At 34.8% G+C, this 19,023-nt stretch overlaps 1 protein-coding gene across 1 annotated transcript in view; it reads right to left on the reverse strand.

Annotated features, from left to right (window-relative positions):
- The window catches only part of LOC132552624 (serine/threonine-protein kinase MRCK alpha-like), a 55,935-nt gene that overhangs the window by 14,757 nt on the left and 22,155 nt on the right, over nt 1-19,023 (reverse strand). Inside the window, exons 14-40 of the mRNA XM_060216813.1 lie at nt 18,749-18,855; nt 18,009-18,144; nt 16,949-17,121; nt 16,280-16,574; nt 15,066-15,190; nt 14,368-14,470; nt 13,825-13,976; nt 13,539-13,616; nt 12,586-12,649; nt 12,108-12,429; nt 11,659-11,730; nt 11,410-11,474; nt 11,106-11,245; nt 10,705-10,786; nt 10,286-10,429; nt 9,884-9,956; nt 9,641-9,703; nt 9,263-9,352; nt 8,562-8,885; nt 8,006-8,113; nt 6,669-6,749; nt 6,358-6,455; nt 5,823-5,910; nt 5,282-5,390; nt 3,687-3,806; nt 1,841-1,943; nt 136-274 (exon numbers count right to left, since the gene is read on the reverse strand). Of these exons, the coding sequence (XP_060072796.1) occupies nt 136-274; nt 1,841-1,943; nt 3,687-3,806; nt 5,282-5,390; nt 5,823-5,910; nt 6,358-6,455; nt 6,669-6,749; nt 8,006-8,113; nt 8,562-8,885; nt 9,263-9,352; nt 9,641-9,703; nt 9,884-9,956; nt 10,286-10,429; nt 10,705-10,786; nt 11,106-11,245; nt 11,410-11,474; nt 11,659-11,730; nt 12,108-12,429; nt 12,586-12,649; nt 13,539-13,616; nt 13,825-13,976; nt 14,368-14,470; nt 15,066-15,190; nt 16,280-16,574; nt 16,949-17,121; nt 18,009-18,144; nt 18,749-18,855 (3,454 nt within the window). The remainder of the gene's footprint in view (nt 1-135; nt 275-1,840; nt 1,944-3,686; nt 3,807-5,281; nt 5,391-5,822; nt 5,911-6,357; nt 6,456-6,668; nt 6,750-8,005; nt 8,114-8,561; nt 8,886-9,262; nt 9,353-9,640; nt 9,704-9,883; nt 9,957-10,285; nt 10,430-10,704; nt 10,787-11,105; nt 11,246-11,409; nt 11,475-11,658; nt 11,731-12,107; nt 12,430-12,585; nt 12,650-13,538; nt 13,617-13,824; nt 13,977-14,367; nt 14,471-15,065; nt 15,191-16,279; nt 16,575-16,948; nt 17,122-18,008; nt 18,145-18,748; nt 18,856-19,023) is intronic.

A 19,023-nucleotide genomic window follows, 5' to 3' on the forward strand; every position in this document is an offset into this window, starting at 1 on the left:
TGATGACAACATAGTATAAGATTATATCAATTAGCCCAGTGGTTAGTTTTTATCAGCTTATTAATTATCAAAATTTGCCTTTATCTAATAGCAATATTAGGATTTTATGCTTATTATCCTCACCGTTTGACCTACCGTTGTGTTGTGACCGGGAGCCTCTCATCTGCGCTTCCTGTACAGACTTCATACTGGGATGGAAGATGTTCCGAACCCTTTGTATGGTAGAGTCGGGTGGCGTTCTCTCTGCAGACGGAGTGCTAGCTGATCCAGCCGGCTAGTAAATATAAAGAGTAATTCTAACAGTTTAAACTGTGATTGATACACAAACCTTTTATCAAGTTTGTTGTCCATATCCATCTTAATATTAATGTTTTTTCATATGCATATCATATGTAACTGAGGCACTAATGGAAGTGAAACCATGAAATTAGACTGAAAAACTGAAACATTTGTTATAATAGTTTGTACCTTTCGTTGTTAACCATCTTTGTGATTTGGGTAAAAAAAAAAAATAGAGAAAACAGGTCTAAAACATATAAATGCTCCATCTTCCACTTTGGTAATGAACTTGAATAAATGTAGAGAGTAAACATAATCCAATAAATGGTATACAGGTCAAACTGACTTGTTTCTCAGTGTGCTCAGGTACATCTAATGGAGAATTTATGCAAAATAACATTTAATAACCAAAGCATGAAGCTTATCACAAAATCTGAGATATACAGTCAAACCTCGTTAACTCGAAGTCGATGGGACCACGAAAATACTTCGAGTTATCCGAGTCTTCGAGATAGCCGAGTTCATGAGTTTTGGTGCAAAGATTTTTAATGTTCCTGACGTTCCTTGTACTTTTTGTCACTTTTTGGCTATATACGAGCTTGATGTAGATTCCGGTAATAAGCAAACATATTTTGTTCTTGATCGTTGAAAAACCAGAATTGATAATTAAATTAGGTGCAGTTTGCTTATTATTTAGAAACCATCAATTTCGTTCTGTCAGTCCTTTTTAATTAACGAGAACTAGATTAGCCCCTGCTTTTATCCCTATGTGACACTCATGACATCTCCTCACTAATTCTGCCCTAAGTACTTCGACGCTAATTAAATAATTGTTTCACTCATTTGTCGGTTTAATTGAGCACAGGTGACCGTTTCATGCGTACTCCTGTAAAAACATTAAGCCTAGTACCGGGCCAGTGTTGTGATTGTTTTCTATAGCTTAGTTCCGCTTCACTGAGTGTATACACAGGTCGGTGTTTGTTATGGCTGACAGACACGGAAATTACGCAATGTGAGTAGAACTTCACTTTTTATCGCCGATATCTATCAATTATAAGATCTAACGGTTACCTTTTATCATTCAATTAAATAACAATAAACACTTTTCTAAAACATGAATATTGTTAATTACAGTATTGTTCATTAATATTCACTTGTAAAGCCTATTGTCGGTAAAATTGCAAAACGGCGTAGCGCATCAGCAATGTAATTGACCGGCACAAAATTTATACTTCGAGTTTTCCGATCATATTCAGTATATGTTTTGTTGTTGGGACCAAATTTTTACTTCGAATTAACAGAGTTTTTCGAGTTTTCCGAATTCGAGTTTTCCGAGTTTTGATTACTAGAATAAAGAGAAGATTTTGCCGGGACCGACAAAGTGCTTCGAGTTAAACGGGGTCTTCAAGTTTTCCGAGTTCGAGTTAACGAAGTTCGACTGTATTTGAAGGGTTCACTAAACATTCTACACAGACAAGTTCACACTACATCACTGTTTTTGTTACTAGTATATCATCCATTGTTTATGTGCAGAACTTTAAAATCAATCAAAAATACTTACCTTGGGAAGATCAATGAGTGATTTCATGTCCATGTTCGTACCCATATGAGCCACATGGGTGAAGTTTGTTGGACCAGAGATAATTCGGGATTTACGCTCAGACCTGAAAAGTAACACAATAAACTGATTTTAAGAGCCTGCATTAAAAAAATAAAACATATATAGCTAACAAATATGGAACCACTTAAAACTTTTGCTACTGTTACTGCATGTATCTACAATATTTTGCTTTTATTAAAAAGTTAGATCACATTTTAAAAGTTGATGATATAAGGTATTTTTTGTTGTATGAAGAGCATTATAGTATTTAACTACACTGATTATTAATAATTTTCAACTTTTTCATCGAATAAGACTAAATGATAAAATACAATTTCCGTATATACAAGTACACAAACAAAGCTGAAGCTCTGTAAATGGAGGCTTATATCTAGATCTTGCGGACACATTATGTAGTGTGATATGGTATCTGTTTATTTTGTGTTTTCAAACAACATGGTATTCATAACTGAGAAAGTAGGTCAAGAAATAACAAAGACCCTAGTCAGCATCAGCCTCATTCTAAAAAATGTGTTTTTTATATTTTTGGAGACGGTGACCTTGACCTTAAGAATATTGTAAACATTATCTTCCTTCTGGATGAAAACAATGTATCAGCAGGTAATCTCAAGAGATTAGATAGATGGACAGTAATATTGTTGTGAAGCATTCATATCTCTAATAAGGGCCAAAATATATCCTAATCTAATATGATATAGTGTTTGTTATCAATATTATGATATAACATCAAAACTGAAGGGTTCAGATTTCAAGAGAAATTGTGCTGTGCAAGAGATCACATGACATACATAAGTGTTTACTTCATAAGTGCAATCTGTGCACAAGACTTTTCCATCAAGTAAAAGGCAAGCAGACCTAATTGTGGGATGCTCTTAAAATGTTTTCTTAGCTGTACTAATGATTTTTCTATATCACATTTATTTCTCGATTGAAAATTTGATCAATACTTCTGATTTGTTGAATAGTACTTTTGATATATACTGTTGTTATTTTCATCAACAATTTTCATATAAAATTCTGGAACAGTTGTAGTTCACATATAAATACTTCTTAAATGCTACATATCTTCCTCTGTATATATCAGGAATTCACTTTTTTCCATCTTTGTAACACATGTATTTCAAAGTATCACTTTTAGCATAAAGAGTAAAGTTTACACCTGCAAGCAATGACTGGCATCAAATGTTGTCCATTAGTTAACTAAATGTATCAACCAACACCACAGCTCCACTAAACCCCATACATGATTTGTTATGTAATTTACTATATAGAGATCAAACAATAATAGAGCCATCTCAATTATGAAAGTAAATGAATGATGTATGGAAAAGCTGTAAGAAATATGAAATGTGTCCTTCTGGAACAAAATGTTGACGACTTTGTACAAAAGTTCACTGGTAAAATAAACAACTTAGAACGAGACATCGCCCGTCACCATAGAGCCACATGTAACCACATGCACCAAGATAACACATAGCAGGAATCAGGCTTATAATATACAAGCATTTAGTCAAACTGTATGTAAGTGTTATGTGAGAAAAACTCAAGTTTTTTAATTAGCCGTAATTAACATTAACCTCTCTGGAACAAACATTTTATTCCTATTGAACTGTTAACGGCATGCAATTGGTTTGAGATAAAAAGCAACATGCACAGCTGCAGTGGTAGATCTGTGAGCATATACTGGGTATAGACATGGTTTATACATTCCAAGGAAGATTACATAGGAAGCAGTCATGCATGCACTAAGCCACTACACAGTACAATAATACTTAAGACAGCTTACTGGCCGTGGGTTACTGTAACTGGTATTGGTATGCTTGAAGGAAAGACCTGATCTGGACCCATGTGGGCTACATGGCTGAATGATATTGGTGCAGAAATTTCACGAGATCGCCGCTCGGGCCTGTAGTCAACACAAAATAGCAACTGTCTTGTAACTAGGTCAATATTCTACAGTTGTAATGGGAACCTGTCTCTTAAATGCTCTGACCTGAGTCAGAATACCACTATTAACAGACATGGGGTCAATCTAAGTCTCAAGGAAACAGTTTCAATCTAGGGGAATATTTTATCCAATAAGTTTTGTGAGTACAAAGTAGGATTTTTTTTTCTGAATTACAAAGAATTTTTTATGTATGATTGCCAATAAAAAATGACAGAAAGAATCCACCTGTATGATAAGAAACTTTGTTACTAACTGGTTTCAATAATTCCTTGTTTGAAGTATTTTGTATTCATCCTCTTTTCAGATTCATATCTAAATAAGGGTATTTTTTAATTAAATAAAGCGAAAAACACTTTTTACTTGCATCAAAATATCCTTGATTGAACCCAACCAAGTCCTGTGAAGGGTATCGTTTTGCCTGATAACTTCAGATCATAACTTTTAAAGAATTTCATCACAATAAAAGAATCTAGAACGTAAAGTAGAAAACCCATGTAGACAGCTCCATGCCAATAACACTAAACCATGTGTTTTTGTTTCTGCACTGTATACTGGTCAGATTTAGTAAAAAGATAGGCATACCATGAGTCAGAAGTGATATTGTTACATGATGGGTATGTTGTATATTATTTCTGTACATGTTGTATACAAACTGCCAATCCTACAATAACAGAACTAGGACCTGCATCTGCTTGTCAATGTGAAGTCATTTATAAAATATGATAATACAGACAGCAACAGAAGATTTTCATGTGTGCAAGAGACATTCACAAAAGCAAGTTCTGAAGCTTTCAGAGCAAATGTCATGCTATTTGTACTTTTAATACAATTTTATCACTACATAGATACCCAAAAAAATTTAAGAATATAGAGCAGTATTGACAAGCTGATGCTAAGACTTTACGTCTGTGCAACCAAGTTGTACACTTCCCGCTACTTTTTTGCATCTATCAGTAAATTTATGTGACAAACTTAAAATTGATGACATTAGCAGAGTTATTAAAGAAGACTGATTCTACACTTGATCGAAGTACTTATTGTTGTGTACATTAATTCTTTTAATATTACAGTCAGTCTATATGTTGTAAGATATATGTAGTAATGATAAGCAAATAAATATAAGAAACATGCTGCACAGAAATTGTATAAAAAGTCATTAATCATGGTAGGTCAAATTTGCTGCCATATTACAACAGAACAAAAACTTGAAACATTCAGTTAGCCAAAAATAGCACTGAACATAAATAATTCACAACAGACGGCAAAAGCTGTGAACTCCGGACATCATGATATATCAACCCAAAGCATTCCTTGGTAAAATCATTCCAACTCTCAAAATAAGTTTCATTTCATAACTGTTACTTGATCAACAAACCGTCTAACATTCAACTAAATAGAACACGACATAGTGCATGCATAGCATTCCGTCTCACCCCTTGGAGCCTCGGTCATGATCCTCTCTGGTTCTGAAAGAGTATTTTCTTTTATTCCTGTTGACAGTCCTGTTCTTAAAGATTTCTTTAATGGCAAGCCTTTCTTCTTCTGTAAATCAATGTCATTAAATCTTTCATATTTGATTATAACACAAAACAAAATCATCCTGTACAAAAAAACATATATATTCGATCATCAACATTCTTAGAAGATAATGCACAGAATCAAGGGCTCTTGATTTGCCTAATTTGGGGCCGATATTCAGTCCCATTCCCAATGCAAAATAGTATCTTTTTTTCCCAATTTAGACCCCAAGTTCTCCCAATTCTAAGGAAAACACCATTATTTTTCCCAATTCTAAGGGCCCCGGGCCCCAGTCCCAAAATGGGGTGTGAGGGCCCTGGAATCACATGGTTTCATTGACTGAGGGATTCTGTTATCCCTTTGGTTAATTTCAATCCTAATGTATATACTTAGTCTGATTTAATATAAAAAAAAAGTTATTAGGATTGCTCTTCTACAATGTGTAATTCTCAGTACCCTGATGGACATTCTTGAAGTGGATGATGTGTTGAGAGTCCATCATATTCATCAAGTTCAGCGAGCCATCCTTGTTCAGTGGCTTCGTCTGAAACAATAAAATGAAACAGTTTCATATATAAAGTAAATAATTATCAATAACCTTCCATGCATCAAATAATTATGATATAGCATAACTCCTTAATATAAACTTGATTACAAAGAAGGTATTTTATAAACATCAACATTTTGGTTGACAGTGACAAGGAAATATGCAGTTTTTTGCAAGTCTGATTTTTTCACTATTTTTGCTCCAATATGACTGCATGATGAATAGCCCATTTCAGACAATAAAGTGATATAATTTTAGTTCCTGGTTTTAAATGGGGAAAATATCAGATATTCCAGTTTTGATACCAAATGGCAAACTTCAAACATAGCCAAATCAACCTCCTATATAGTATCACAATATTTTAAGTAAGGAGTAAATTAGTGTCCCAGTCCCAAAAACTCTCATATTACAATCAAAACTGTCTCCTGTTATTCCTATCCTTACCTTTTTCAAGCACAAAGTCTGGATCCACTCAGCCGTATGAACATCGAACACAAAAATGGCATTTTCTGAATAGCACATGAGGTAGGGATCACTGAATGCTGAAAAATAAGTGAAAGATGATATCAAAAATACATCAGCATTGTTTTATGTAAAAAATACAAAGTATGAAATATCAAAATTAGAAGAGATAAAAAAGATTAATTACTTATGACCTGGCAACCTCAAACGAAATTAATATGGCAACATCATGGAGGTACCACAGACAAGTATCAAAACTTGTGATAAATCTCAATAAATACAGGAAAACTTACCAACTGCTGTTGGAGGAGCAGGCCACATGAGTTCCTGGGCTCTACTTCTTCTACCACTGTTGTCTACATATATGCCAGAAACTAAAAAGAAAGCATGCCTTAATTTAATATGATACAACAGCTGGTGACTTGTTATCTGAAATCTTTACAAGTAACCTGGAATTTCTAAGGTAAAAAAATATTTTCAACTAATGTTTTAATATGTATTAACGTGTGTTCAAAGAGGCATAACTTCATAAAATCTACAAAGTACCATCAATACTAATAGGCACTCTTTTGGATATACCAGTATTTACCACTAATTATTAATGCATACTCATTCTAAGTACTCTTTGGGAGACACCCACACTTACTAAATACAAACAGGTACTCCTTGGGAGACACCCACACTTACTGAATACTAACAGATACTCCTTGGGAGACACCCTCACTTACTAAATACTAACAGATACTCCTTGGGAGACACCCACACTTACTAAATACTAACAGATACTACTTGGGAGACACCCTCACTTACTAAATACTAACAGATACTCCTTGGGAGACACCCTCACTTACTGAATACTAACAGATACTCCTTAAGAAACACCAGAAATTACTACTAAATACTAACAGGTACTCCTTGGGAGACACCCACACTTACTAAATACTAACAGATACTCCTTGGGAGACACCAACACTTACTGAATACTAACAGGTACTCCTTGGGAGACACCCACACTTACTAAATACTAACAGATACTCCTTGGGAGACACCAGAACTTACCACTATATACTAACAGGTACTCCTTGGGAGACGCAAGAACTTTCCACTAAATACTAATGGGTACTACTTGGGAGACACCAGAACTTACCACTAAATACTAACAGATACTCCTCAGGACATGCCAGAACTTACCACTAAATACTAACGGGTACTATTTGGAGACACCAGAACTTACCACTAAATACTAACAGATACTCCTCAGGACATGCCAGAACTTACCACTAAATACTAACAGATACTCCTCGGGAGACGCCATAACTCACCACTAAATACTAACAGATACTCCTCGGGAGACACCACAACTTACCACTAAATACTAACAGATACTCCTCGGGAGACACCAGTTCTTACCACTATATACTAACAGGTACTACTTGGGAGACACCAGTACCTACCACTAAATACTAAAAGGTACTCTTTTGGAGACACCAGTTCTTACCTCTATATACTAACAGGTACTACCTGGGAGACACCAGTACTTACCACTAAATACTAACAGGTACTACTTGGGAGACACCAGTTCTTACCACTAAATACTAACAGGTACTACTTGGGAGACACCAGTACTTACCACTAAATACTAAAAGGTACTCTTTTGGAGACAACTCCACTGCCTGCAGGGAGTTTTGTTGCGACTGTATCACAAACTGCAGACTTGAGTCCTCAGAATTTACAAGTGCTGTTAAATAAACACATTCCCTTTGGATAATTATTTAGTCAACTGAAGTTTTTTTAACTGAAATAAATTCTTTATAGTATTAAATTTACCAGTTATGGTTACAAAAATATTTTGATACACAACTTGTATCTAATATTACTGTGAATGTTGCATTTTTCTGATGGTTTTTTGTTTGTTTGTTTTTTTTGCATTTTAAGCAGAAGATTGATGTAAAAATGACATTGGACATTTTTTGCAAGTCATGAAACAGACTAGATTTCTTGATCATTTAGTTTTCGAGGATTCTTTTTTTTCCCCACAATTTATTTCATCCTCAAATAGTAAAATCTCCTTCAAAATAAGAATGTTTACAGTGTGTAAGTATGAAAACATCAGCAATATGATCAATTCCTTCCTATCTGTAATTGATATCTAATCCCAGAAGTTACAATTGATAAAACACACTTACTCATTGGTGCAGCATCACCTGTGACACTGTAAATTGCAAAGTATGATGGATAACCCACACAAAGTCTTTCATTCATAATTTCTATAAACTGCACTTGTCCCGGGACCTGAATGTCTTTCATTTTCCTATACTTCTGACGTGTCTTGTTGAGTTCATACACCTGTATAGTCCGTTTACTAGCTACACATAGACACGAGCAGCAGCCCTGCCGGATAAGTCCTGTACAGAATACACTACATCCCTTGCTCTCCGGGATCTTGACTGGATCACCTTCATGTCCTTCCAATGCAGACAAGTGCAGTAATTTGATATGCTTCTGTCGACCTGTAATGATCACATACATGATTTTAATTAGGAATGCAGTGTTTTAGCTTCAAAAGAGAACAAATGACAAAAGTGTTGATTCTATGCACTGTAAGAGTGCGTAAATCAAACCCTGCATATACCTGACAACAGTAAAATCATCACACCAAACCCTTAAGATATGCATTTCTTCATAAATCGTCAGTGATCTTTTCCCATACTAGGTCTCAAAGTCGTTATTCCATAATTCTATTTCAATTTTAAGATAACTTCCCCCAACTTTGATTGAAAATTCAATTTTTCACATCTACCAAATGTCTTTATTTAGAAATTCAACATAATAGAAAAACTGGAACATTTACCACTTTAAAAATAAATCCCTGTTTATTTCTACTCACCACTGATGAATACTACTAGTTGTTCTTCCAAGACTCGCTCTAACTGATACACAGTCTTTTTCTCATTACGGTCTCCAATACGGATCAGCACTGCAACACAAAATGCATGTAACTTTAGTACAGGCCTCTCTGGCATTGTGCAGGAAAAAATCTTGGTACAATCTTCTGTTTTTCTTATGGACTGTTTTGCCAAAATCAAAACAACAGAAAAAATCTACAACATACATCTGGAAATGTACTGCTGCATTGTTGACAGTTATCTAACACAGTAGAAGGATATACGCTCAGACAGGACACTAAGGGTGGGCCTTGTACATCAATTAGGAAATGTGACATAACCATAACTTGCTCATAATTGACTTTTCACAAGAAACTTACCATCTTTGTTCAACTGTGCCACATACAATCCCTCTTCAGTTCCCATCAGGATTCTATCAGGTTCTGAAAATAAACAATGAAATGTTATCTTAAGTAGTTTTACCCATGAAAACTAAGGGACAAATACTGCTTCTGTTTCATTGAAACAATGAGTGAAGTATTCCATACATATTTACTTCATCATTTCTCTTATTGTCCTCTTGTCTATGAAAGGTAGCCAACTTTCCGAACCTAAAGACTTACCAAGGATAACAGCCGACAAACAACTCTTTACTAAAGACAGGGAGTTGTCATACACCTCCTGGGCTTGGAAGGCCTGAAACAACAATTATGTACCAAACATGATGACTGTCATGACAGCAACACTCAAAGATGTAAACAGACAATAGTCATACAATACCCGACAAGAGAACAGAACTGAGTTTAAGCCATATGAGATATGTTATAGGAAACACTTACAATATCATGAACATAAAACACAAATATAATTGACAAGAGTTATAGATATCAGTACCACAGGTACAACCTGATGAAGACGTCAAAGTAAAATTACTTTACATAAATCCATTATATTGCCTTCATGATTTCATATGATAAATGTGTAATACAACGCATGTGTTGCTGAGGACAATATTGATAACTCACAACTTTGTCAGGTAATTTGTTCTTGCGTAGAAGTTTGTGTAGCTCATTGAGAGCACCAACCCAGCGATGTCGTTCCTGTTCACTTTCGGCCAACATTAATACTTGGTGTTTACTTCCTGGTGGATTCATTTCAGAAGTTGTTACCTGAACAGAAACAATTAACAATACATCAAGAATTAATTAATGTCATTTCCATTTTTCTGAATTTACTGAACATTGATAAACGTTTTAACGTCCACTTAATTTTGAGATGAAAAATATAAACTCTCCAAGCAAGACGTTAGCAAGCTCTTCTGTGAACTTCGACCTTCAACAATTAATGTATATCGTTAAAGGAAACAATCTCATTATTTTTCCTCATCACTATTCTTTTTTGTAAAGTTGTAACCTTATTGTCCTGTGCCAAGCTGTAAACTTACTCTAAATATGCAAGGTATATCTTTTTTGTTGGCATGTATCACATCTGAAGGTAGCACTGGACTGACGGAAAACTCCTCATCTCTGTCAAAAAAATTCAGAGATATGCAATTCTCATTTCTGTATCATTTCCATCCCACTTTTCACTTATTTTTGAATAAAAACTGATGTTTACACACATGAAATAAATACCATAATCCTTCTCTTAATTTTCTTGTTTTAATAAACATTTGTCTATTCATATCATTTCCTTAAAAAACTGTTTTGCTCATCATTCAACACAGCATCAATTTAATAATACAGGTAGCAATATATAAGACAAGGATGCTGACAATATATACAAAAGAAGAACATTTCCATAAAGATTCTAAAATAAGGGAGGATGTTTCTGCTGGAGTCTTACCTCATATCTAGGATTTGCTGGACTATATGACTGGGAGAATTCCGGTCAGGATAAATGTTGTCATATAAAAATAATTTAAAATCACAGACTACAACAAACTGTTTCACCCATCCCTTCTTTATTCCTCCAAACCTTGGCACCTGGAATAGAAAAAATCACCATCATTTAGCCTCAGAAACAGATTCAAACGACTTGCAAAATAACATCAAGAACGTTAATTAATTTTGGGTATATATAACTTTATGCTGGGGAATGAAACCAATGATAGCATGCTTTTTATTCTAGCTACAGCTGATATACTCACACGAACATAACCTTCATAGGCCGTCCCTATGCCCTTATATACATCTATTCCTAAACGTCGCTTTGCTGAAAAAAATGAAAAGAAAGCAACATTATTATTTTTATAATCCTGCCATCTGTTTTGAAATTAAAACATAAATTAATTGGTCTTTAACACACTACAAATACATTTTATTCATATTTTACAAAGTTTTACTACAAGTTATCTCCCCTCTCCCTTCCATTTTGTACTTGACTTGTGAAGACTTACTCTGATCAGGTGGAACAGGACAAATGTTTGGTGCCTTCTCTATACAATGTACATGACAGGTGTATCCACAATCTAAACAAAAAACAAAAAAAACATATAGATACTGAGTTCCATATCAAGATATCATGACATTGAAATTATGCAAAGGTTTTTAATTTGCATTCATTTCACTCCAACAAACAGAAAAATATAACTACTCTAAGCATATTTACAATATTATGTGGCTTAAAAATTGTATCGAAATGAAAACTTCATGATTTTGACAGAGGTTAAGACAAATCATCTGATTGATCTATTACTTTACACATATTCAGAAGTTTTTGAAGAAAAGATTTGAAGATGCCTGGCATGTAAAATTACCATAAACAAAAAAAAACCAATTACCATGTGAGATAACAATTATTTCACATATTTCAGAATTTTTTTAAATGTTCAATGTTGTTTGATACCTTCACACATTGTGCCCTGTCGCTGGACGCCGATCATGAGGGATGTACACTGGTTACACCTGTATGGTGTGGAGAATGTCTTCATGGTGAAGTTGTGAACTTTCTGCTGTGGTGTTGACCCCACCTTACTAGCACCCCAAGGCTGGTCATACACCTGCTCTGACGTTGATACCTGGTTTGCAGATATGTTGGTATGTGGTATATTATCACTAGTAGTTTCCGAACTAAACTGCAAGTCTGACCGTGAATCTGTACGCGAGTCTGTTCTAGATAGAGCATCCTCACTAACACTGTCTTCATCAGGCATGCTTTCATTCTCAGACTGAAAACAAAACATGAATGCATAATGTTAGTATTGTTTAGATATGACTACACTCTCAAGATTGAAACACATTTTTTATGAAGAGGAATGATAAATTTTTCATGGTGCAGTTTATTAAATCTATGCTCCTATATTCACACTAATAAAGGTACTCACATCATTCAGAAGTGAAAAATGACCCTTGAAAAAGTTCATCAGGCTGGAATCACCAGGTCTCTCTCTGAAAAATAAAACCAATGAACCCTTACAGATATTTTTCCACAGACATTTGCAAAAAAAACAAATTTTTTCAAACACCGTCATTTAACAGGTACGATTTAAGAATTTTTAACAACCACTAATACCTTGGTAGTGTGATAAATGAAGTTACAAAGAGTTATACTCTCACTTCTGACATGTTTCTTAAGATCAAAGTGATCACAATTACCTACTTGCTGTTAAAGATTTTAGCACAAAGATTTTGAATCAAACAAGAAATATCTCAAGTTTGTGCACTATTTTGTCCTTAATCAGCCCTGTTTGTCCCGTCCTTTTTATATTTGTCCTCTTCACTCTCCTAGATTTCTTAGCCCCTGTGTCTCTGTAGACCCCTGACCCTCTGTCGCTGTCGTGCAATCTTAGCTCCCCTACCCCTCTTGACTACAGCTTCTAAGACCCAACCTTTTAGGTCCCATCTTTCTGTAGTCTATGTCTGTGTTAGTCCATATCCTTTCATAGCCTGGTCTAACCCCTATGTGTTTTGTGGCTGACTATATCTCCTTAGCTCTTGCCCTCTATAGGCCCTGTCCCTTTCTTCAGTTCCCTGTTCCTCTATGGCCTGTGTTCGTTTCACCCCCTCCCCTTCTACCGCCCTATCTGTTTTAGCCCTCTCAAGTCTCAGTTTGTTTCTGCTGTTTATCCCTCCATAACTCCTGCTCTCTTCAGGCCCTTTCCTATTATTGTTCCTTAATATTCCCTGCCTTTTTTAATTCCTTGTCCCTCTGTAGCTTCTGTCCATTCATAGACCTATCCTAGACTTCCATTTTCCTCTACAATCCCTGTCTTTTGTATATTCCTGCTGTCAATTGCCTTATGTCCATCAAGAAATTGCTCCAGTTTTTAAAACTTACATTCTGTTCAAGTCATCCTGGAGATCCTCATGATCCTTCTTTAATTTGTCTATTATAGCCTCCAGTTCTAGGATCTTACTGAAAAGAGATTTACAAAATATAAACACATTAATTACAAGAGTTTAGTATTATAAATGGATTGTGTAATATAATGGAATAGCTCTTTGTACAGTAAAACAAACAGTAAATATATGTGTTTCCCTGACCTGTTCCCTTCATCACAATAGCATTACCTAATTTTTTTATCTAGTGTGATGTAAAGAGATTTGTATGACCCTGTACTCACGTCTCTCCAGCCACATTAGCAGCCTTGACCTTGTTGAGTTCCTCACTGATTTGTTGTTTGGCTTGGATCTCACTCTGCAGACTTGACTGCAGGTTCAGCAGTTCCATCTTATCAAGTCTCTGGGAACGTCGGTTTCGCCACCGCTGCCGATTCTTTTAAATAAAATATTCTTTGTCATTATTTCCATGATAACAAACAAAAAAACTTTTGAGATGATAAAATTTCAACAGAATAGTATTCTAAAGATTTTTCTCTTTAATATACTGTATTATTTGAATGTAACATCAAATTATCATGTGGCAATCCAAGTTTTTGGTTTTTTTTTCCAAATCACTAACTGACAAATTATTTTGCCAGATATATGTGATTTGGAACCCATGGAAAAGGCAGGAATTAAATGTGAAAAGGAAATTTATCAAGTTGTGTTTCTGATGCAGCTAATTAATTCCAGTTCTCCCCTCTTCCAGAGCAAAATATAAAGTAGAAATCATGCTATTCCTGTGAGAAGGATAAAGTATACCAGCTTGTTAAAATGAAACCTACCGAATCATCAGACACGCCCATTACTTTGAGATTTTCCAACTCCTCGGTCATTTTGCTAGCCAGAGCTTGTAAGTAGCCTCTAGCATCCTTTTCATCGCTCACCCTACAAGTTCAGAGAAAAGCATTTATCAAGGTATTTCAAGACAATCAGGTTTTATTTCATCATTCGTTTTTTTTATCTGTTTTCATCTACAAAATTATGCCAGATATTAACGTTATGATGTGTTAATCACATACACATCAGCATATTTCTGTAACGAATATGTTCTGTAATGAAATGTAATATTAAAAAATACACATAAGTACACCTCCTTGTACATCCAGTGATAAGAAAGGTCAGAGCAACAAACAGGCTTCATTTTAGAATCCATCAATAATCCCCTTTAAAAAACTATGGCACTTAAAAAAATTATGGATCTTGTTTAAAGACTGATGTGCCAAAAACGAATGCAACAAATATCAACTACTGTACACACTTCTGTGTATTGCCAACAGCATCAATACAACACATTCACAAAAAGCAATTCATTTGTTGATGTTATATTCTGTTAAATTTACAAACAGACTACCAGATTTTGTTTTTTAAGTGTGCAAACTTTTGTTCGCCAAGAATCCAGAATAACTTCTATGCAACAACCTGTACATTAATGAAAACTTTGTGAAAAACTCTTTAATACTGTTAAACTCAATCAACTTACCACTTAATGATTTCTGAAATCTGTGCTTCCCATTGCGCAACAGACTCTCGCTTTTCAAAGATATCTCGTAATTCCTGTTCCAGAGAGTTCTTCTCTTGTACCAAGGAATTCAGCGCAGATTCTTGCTGTAAACCAGATATATACAAAAGTGCTCAATGTGCATCACAACAATTCTTACTGCAAAAAGTTCATTTAAACATCCAAAACATTATCAAGACATCTTCAAGAATCACCTTGACAAGCTATTGAAACACCAGGAAATGTACTACAATTACACAGCAGATATAAACAACCCCCTCCTAGGAAGTGATAGACTTACAATTTTTAATTCTAAGCATGAGTCCAGTAAAGAGGAATCATAGAATTCAAGTACAGGAAAAAGTTATGTAGGTAATCATAAACAATTATTTTTTGTGTCATATTGATGAACATATGGGCTGTCAAGAGACAGATTATGTTGCTCAAAGGGGACAAAATAAAGTATGAAAAATAAGGAAGAGTTATGATTCTTCTGCACCGCCCTCCTTCTCAATGAGATCTATCTACCTATGAAGTTTCATGTCGATACCTCTTATAGTTTTTGTGTTATGCTCCGGACAAGCGGAAAGACTATATGCTCTAACTTCGGGGAGCATAAAAAATTCCTAAAAACTGATCAATGTTTTAGGTTTTCTTCCACATCAATTATTAAAAAACATTGGTTTTCAAACTTCCTTATTGGCATGAATGTATTGACACACATATCTTAAGGATAATTACAGTGTCATGATGAATGGGTGTTTCTACTGACAAATGAAACCCTAAGGATAATTACAGTTTCATAATGAATGGGTGTTTCTACTGACAAATGAAATATGTATCAGATGACATGCTTTTTGTTGTCAACAACCCAACATGCTTCCCTCAACATGTTTGTGAAGGATTATCAAGGACTAACATCACTGACTAGTATAAAAGGAATGACATCTGCATTTTCTCGAAATGCGATTAAAATAAAGCTAAAAGGCAAGAACAAAATATCCCGGATGCTGATATAACTGAAGGCAGTAATATTACAATTTGAAAGACTAACAATCATTAAACAGTCTATGAACACTCAAGAAACATGTTCAACATCTCAGCCCTGGTATTTCATTAAACACTCATAGAAATATTTCAATCCATCCAAAGTCGACAATGAATCATCCTGTACTACTAAGCCATGCTATACTTACGAATGCTAATTCTTCCTTTAATCTGGAATTTTCCTCTTGCATCACAGACTGCTCGCGACCAGAATGATCTGATTGTAACTTAAGTCTTTGTAATTCTGTTTGTAACTCATCCACAGATGCTTGATTACTAAGTTTTTGTTTTAATGTCACATTTTCTTTGGTAATTTCTTTGGTTTTTAACTCGAGTTCCGACATAAGAAACTGTCTATCACTAAGTTCAGTCTGGTGCTTGGACAATAATCTAGCTGTCTTTTCCTCGTTTTCTACTTCCTTTCGTTCCATTTCTGTTTTTAATCTGCAGCAACAAAGGAGAAAAATATATTATCAGAAAGAAATTAATGTTCATGATAAGTTAAATATTAAGACAAAACATTACAGTAAATGCAAACTCTTCTAATATTTAAACATCAGACTCCCATTCCAAGCATGTCAAAATAATTACTAATGCAAACCCATAATTTGCATTTCCATTGTAAGACTTCATTTACCTCAAAACAATTATCCAAGAATTTCGGATCACTATTGATATTGCTGCTGGAATACAGTAGAATGCAGCAGATAACTTTTCACACTCAATAAGGGAGCCATCCCCTCTGTTGGAGACAGCTGAGAGTATTATCCACTTCACAAAACCTATCTACAGCACTTATCAAATCAATGACACTGTACCTTGAGATTTCTTGTGTTAATTCTAACGTCGAGGTGTTTGATGCCCTTCCTAGTTGTTTGCGTTTCATACTTTCTATTTCTTGTTCTAAATCCCTTGAAAAAGCCTCTGCTCTCTCTTTCAGCTTCCTTTCCTTACTCGCCTCAGATCGATACTCATCTGATTGATTTTGTAGCTGTAAAATAAAAATTTACTCTTCAAATATACTTACAGGTAATCAATTATGATCTTTTGACATAAACTTTAAACAGAGAATTCCTCTGGACAACTTTTATGCTTCAGCAAGTAATTAACCAGAACAACATTTGATACAGGGTCACAATTCAAGTGCAGCAACAAAGATGCATTGTGATTTTGTTGCAGCCTAGAAATACTATGCGATAAAAATATGTAAGAAATAAACATGTACTAAAATACAATAACAACAACACGAACAGGGCTGGCTTAGTATACTCCTTCCCAAACCCCACCCTCTCATCTACTTCTTCAGATCTAAATCTACTGAAGTATTAATCTACTAAGGGCCTTTAACCTTGATCAATAACCACCAAAATCTCATTACATGTAGACCTTGGTTGGGTAATACTGTGGTGAGAACACAAGATATCTTGTGCACATGGTAATTATGAACAGACAGGGGCTTATGATGCATAAATATGCAAAGTGATTACTGCATACCTCTCCTTATGTAATGATAATAAGATTAAGTGTTGGAGGCAGTCTATACTGGTACTCACGTTTATAGGTACATACATCTTAAATACGGTCCAGACAAAATAGTGAACTAAAATTCATAACTCTTTGTAATGGAAAACAATACCCAATAACACTATTCAAAAAGGTACTAAAAATGTCTGATTATATCTAGGTAAAAGAGTGTATGCAATATGAAATTGTCACATAACACACAGAATGACAGGTGAAAATCTAGTCTAGATCCCTCCTGTGACAGTGTTAATGCTGTTTTTGAGTATACCCATGTCAAATTTTTATACCCATGTTAGATTTTTATCCTAATTCAATTTATCATGTCCATTTGAGAAAGTAGCCAGCATTGCCTACCTCTAATATAGACTTTTCAGCTCTCCTTCTTTCATTCTTCATGCTATCTGCTTTCCTTTTGTACTCTTCCACCTCCTCATCTTTGTTTCGAAACTCTCGTGTAAGTTCCTTCACCCTTGCTTGGGATTTCAATAACCTGAAATAATTGAAACTTTTAGCTTTGTCAAATCCCAGGAGTGTATAACAAAGAAGTCATAGGTGGTTGGCCCAGTGGCAACACACTCGCCTTTCACCTAGCTGTCCGGGTTTGACTCCTGGAACGGACGTGAAAAGGTAAGGATCACCTGCGCGACCACTTGGGTTTTCCCCAGGTACTATGGTTTCCTCCCACAATAAGACCCCTTGCACACTTACATCCGGGCCAACTAGAGTGATTAGAATAAGTTGAAATAACTTGTTTCACAATTGTTGTAAACTAAATAGTTTATAGGTTATAGAAGTCACATGGTTTTTGATAATTAATGCAACCACATAACAAATTTAACAAACATTTTCAATCCAATTAAGCTGAATCAGAAAAAAGACCTTTATTCTTCCATATAGTTAGTACATGTTGTGGTTAAGGTACACATGTATCTAGTTTCAAATACTAGAACTGTTCGTAGATAAAAACGATATTTACATGTCAGTATTTGAGCACTCTAAGTTACAAAATACTGGCAAAAATCCTGAATGGTATATGAAAATAATAGAACACAACACTTTCTTATCAAACTTCAATATGTCTACTTATTACTTACGAGTCGTTAGAATCAGTATATTGTTCTATAGCTATCTTTTGTTTAGCAAGTGCTTCCTTCAGTTCTCTCGCTTGTTGTTTGTATTTGTCTCGGAAGTCTTGAAGTTCCTGTGTTACAAAAAAAGAACAAATCTTAAATATCATTTTCTCATATACATAAAACAGTTTCAATTCAGTCGTGCAATGTCCGAAACTTTTCCTGTGTGACAAAGTTATACATAGCTATACATATATACACTTGCACTTATCAAAACCTCAAACCTGCCCATCTTTTAC

The sequence above is a fragment of the Ylistrum balloti genome, unplaced genomic scaffold, assembly GCF_031769215.1.
Source record: "Ylistrum balloti isolate Yb309-2 unplaced genomic scaffold, AGI_CSIRO_Ybal_v1 Utg370264, whole genome shotgun sequence".
NCBI classification, from domain to species: domain Eukaryota; kingdom Metazoa; phylum Mollusca; class Bivalvia; order Pectinida; family Pectinidae; genus Ylistrum; species Ylistrum balloti.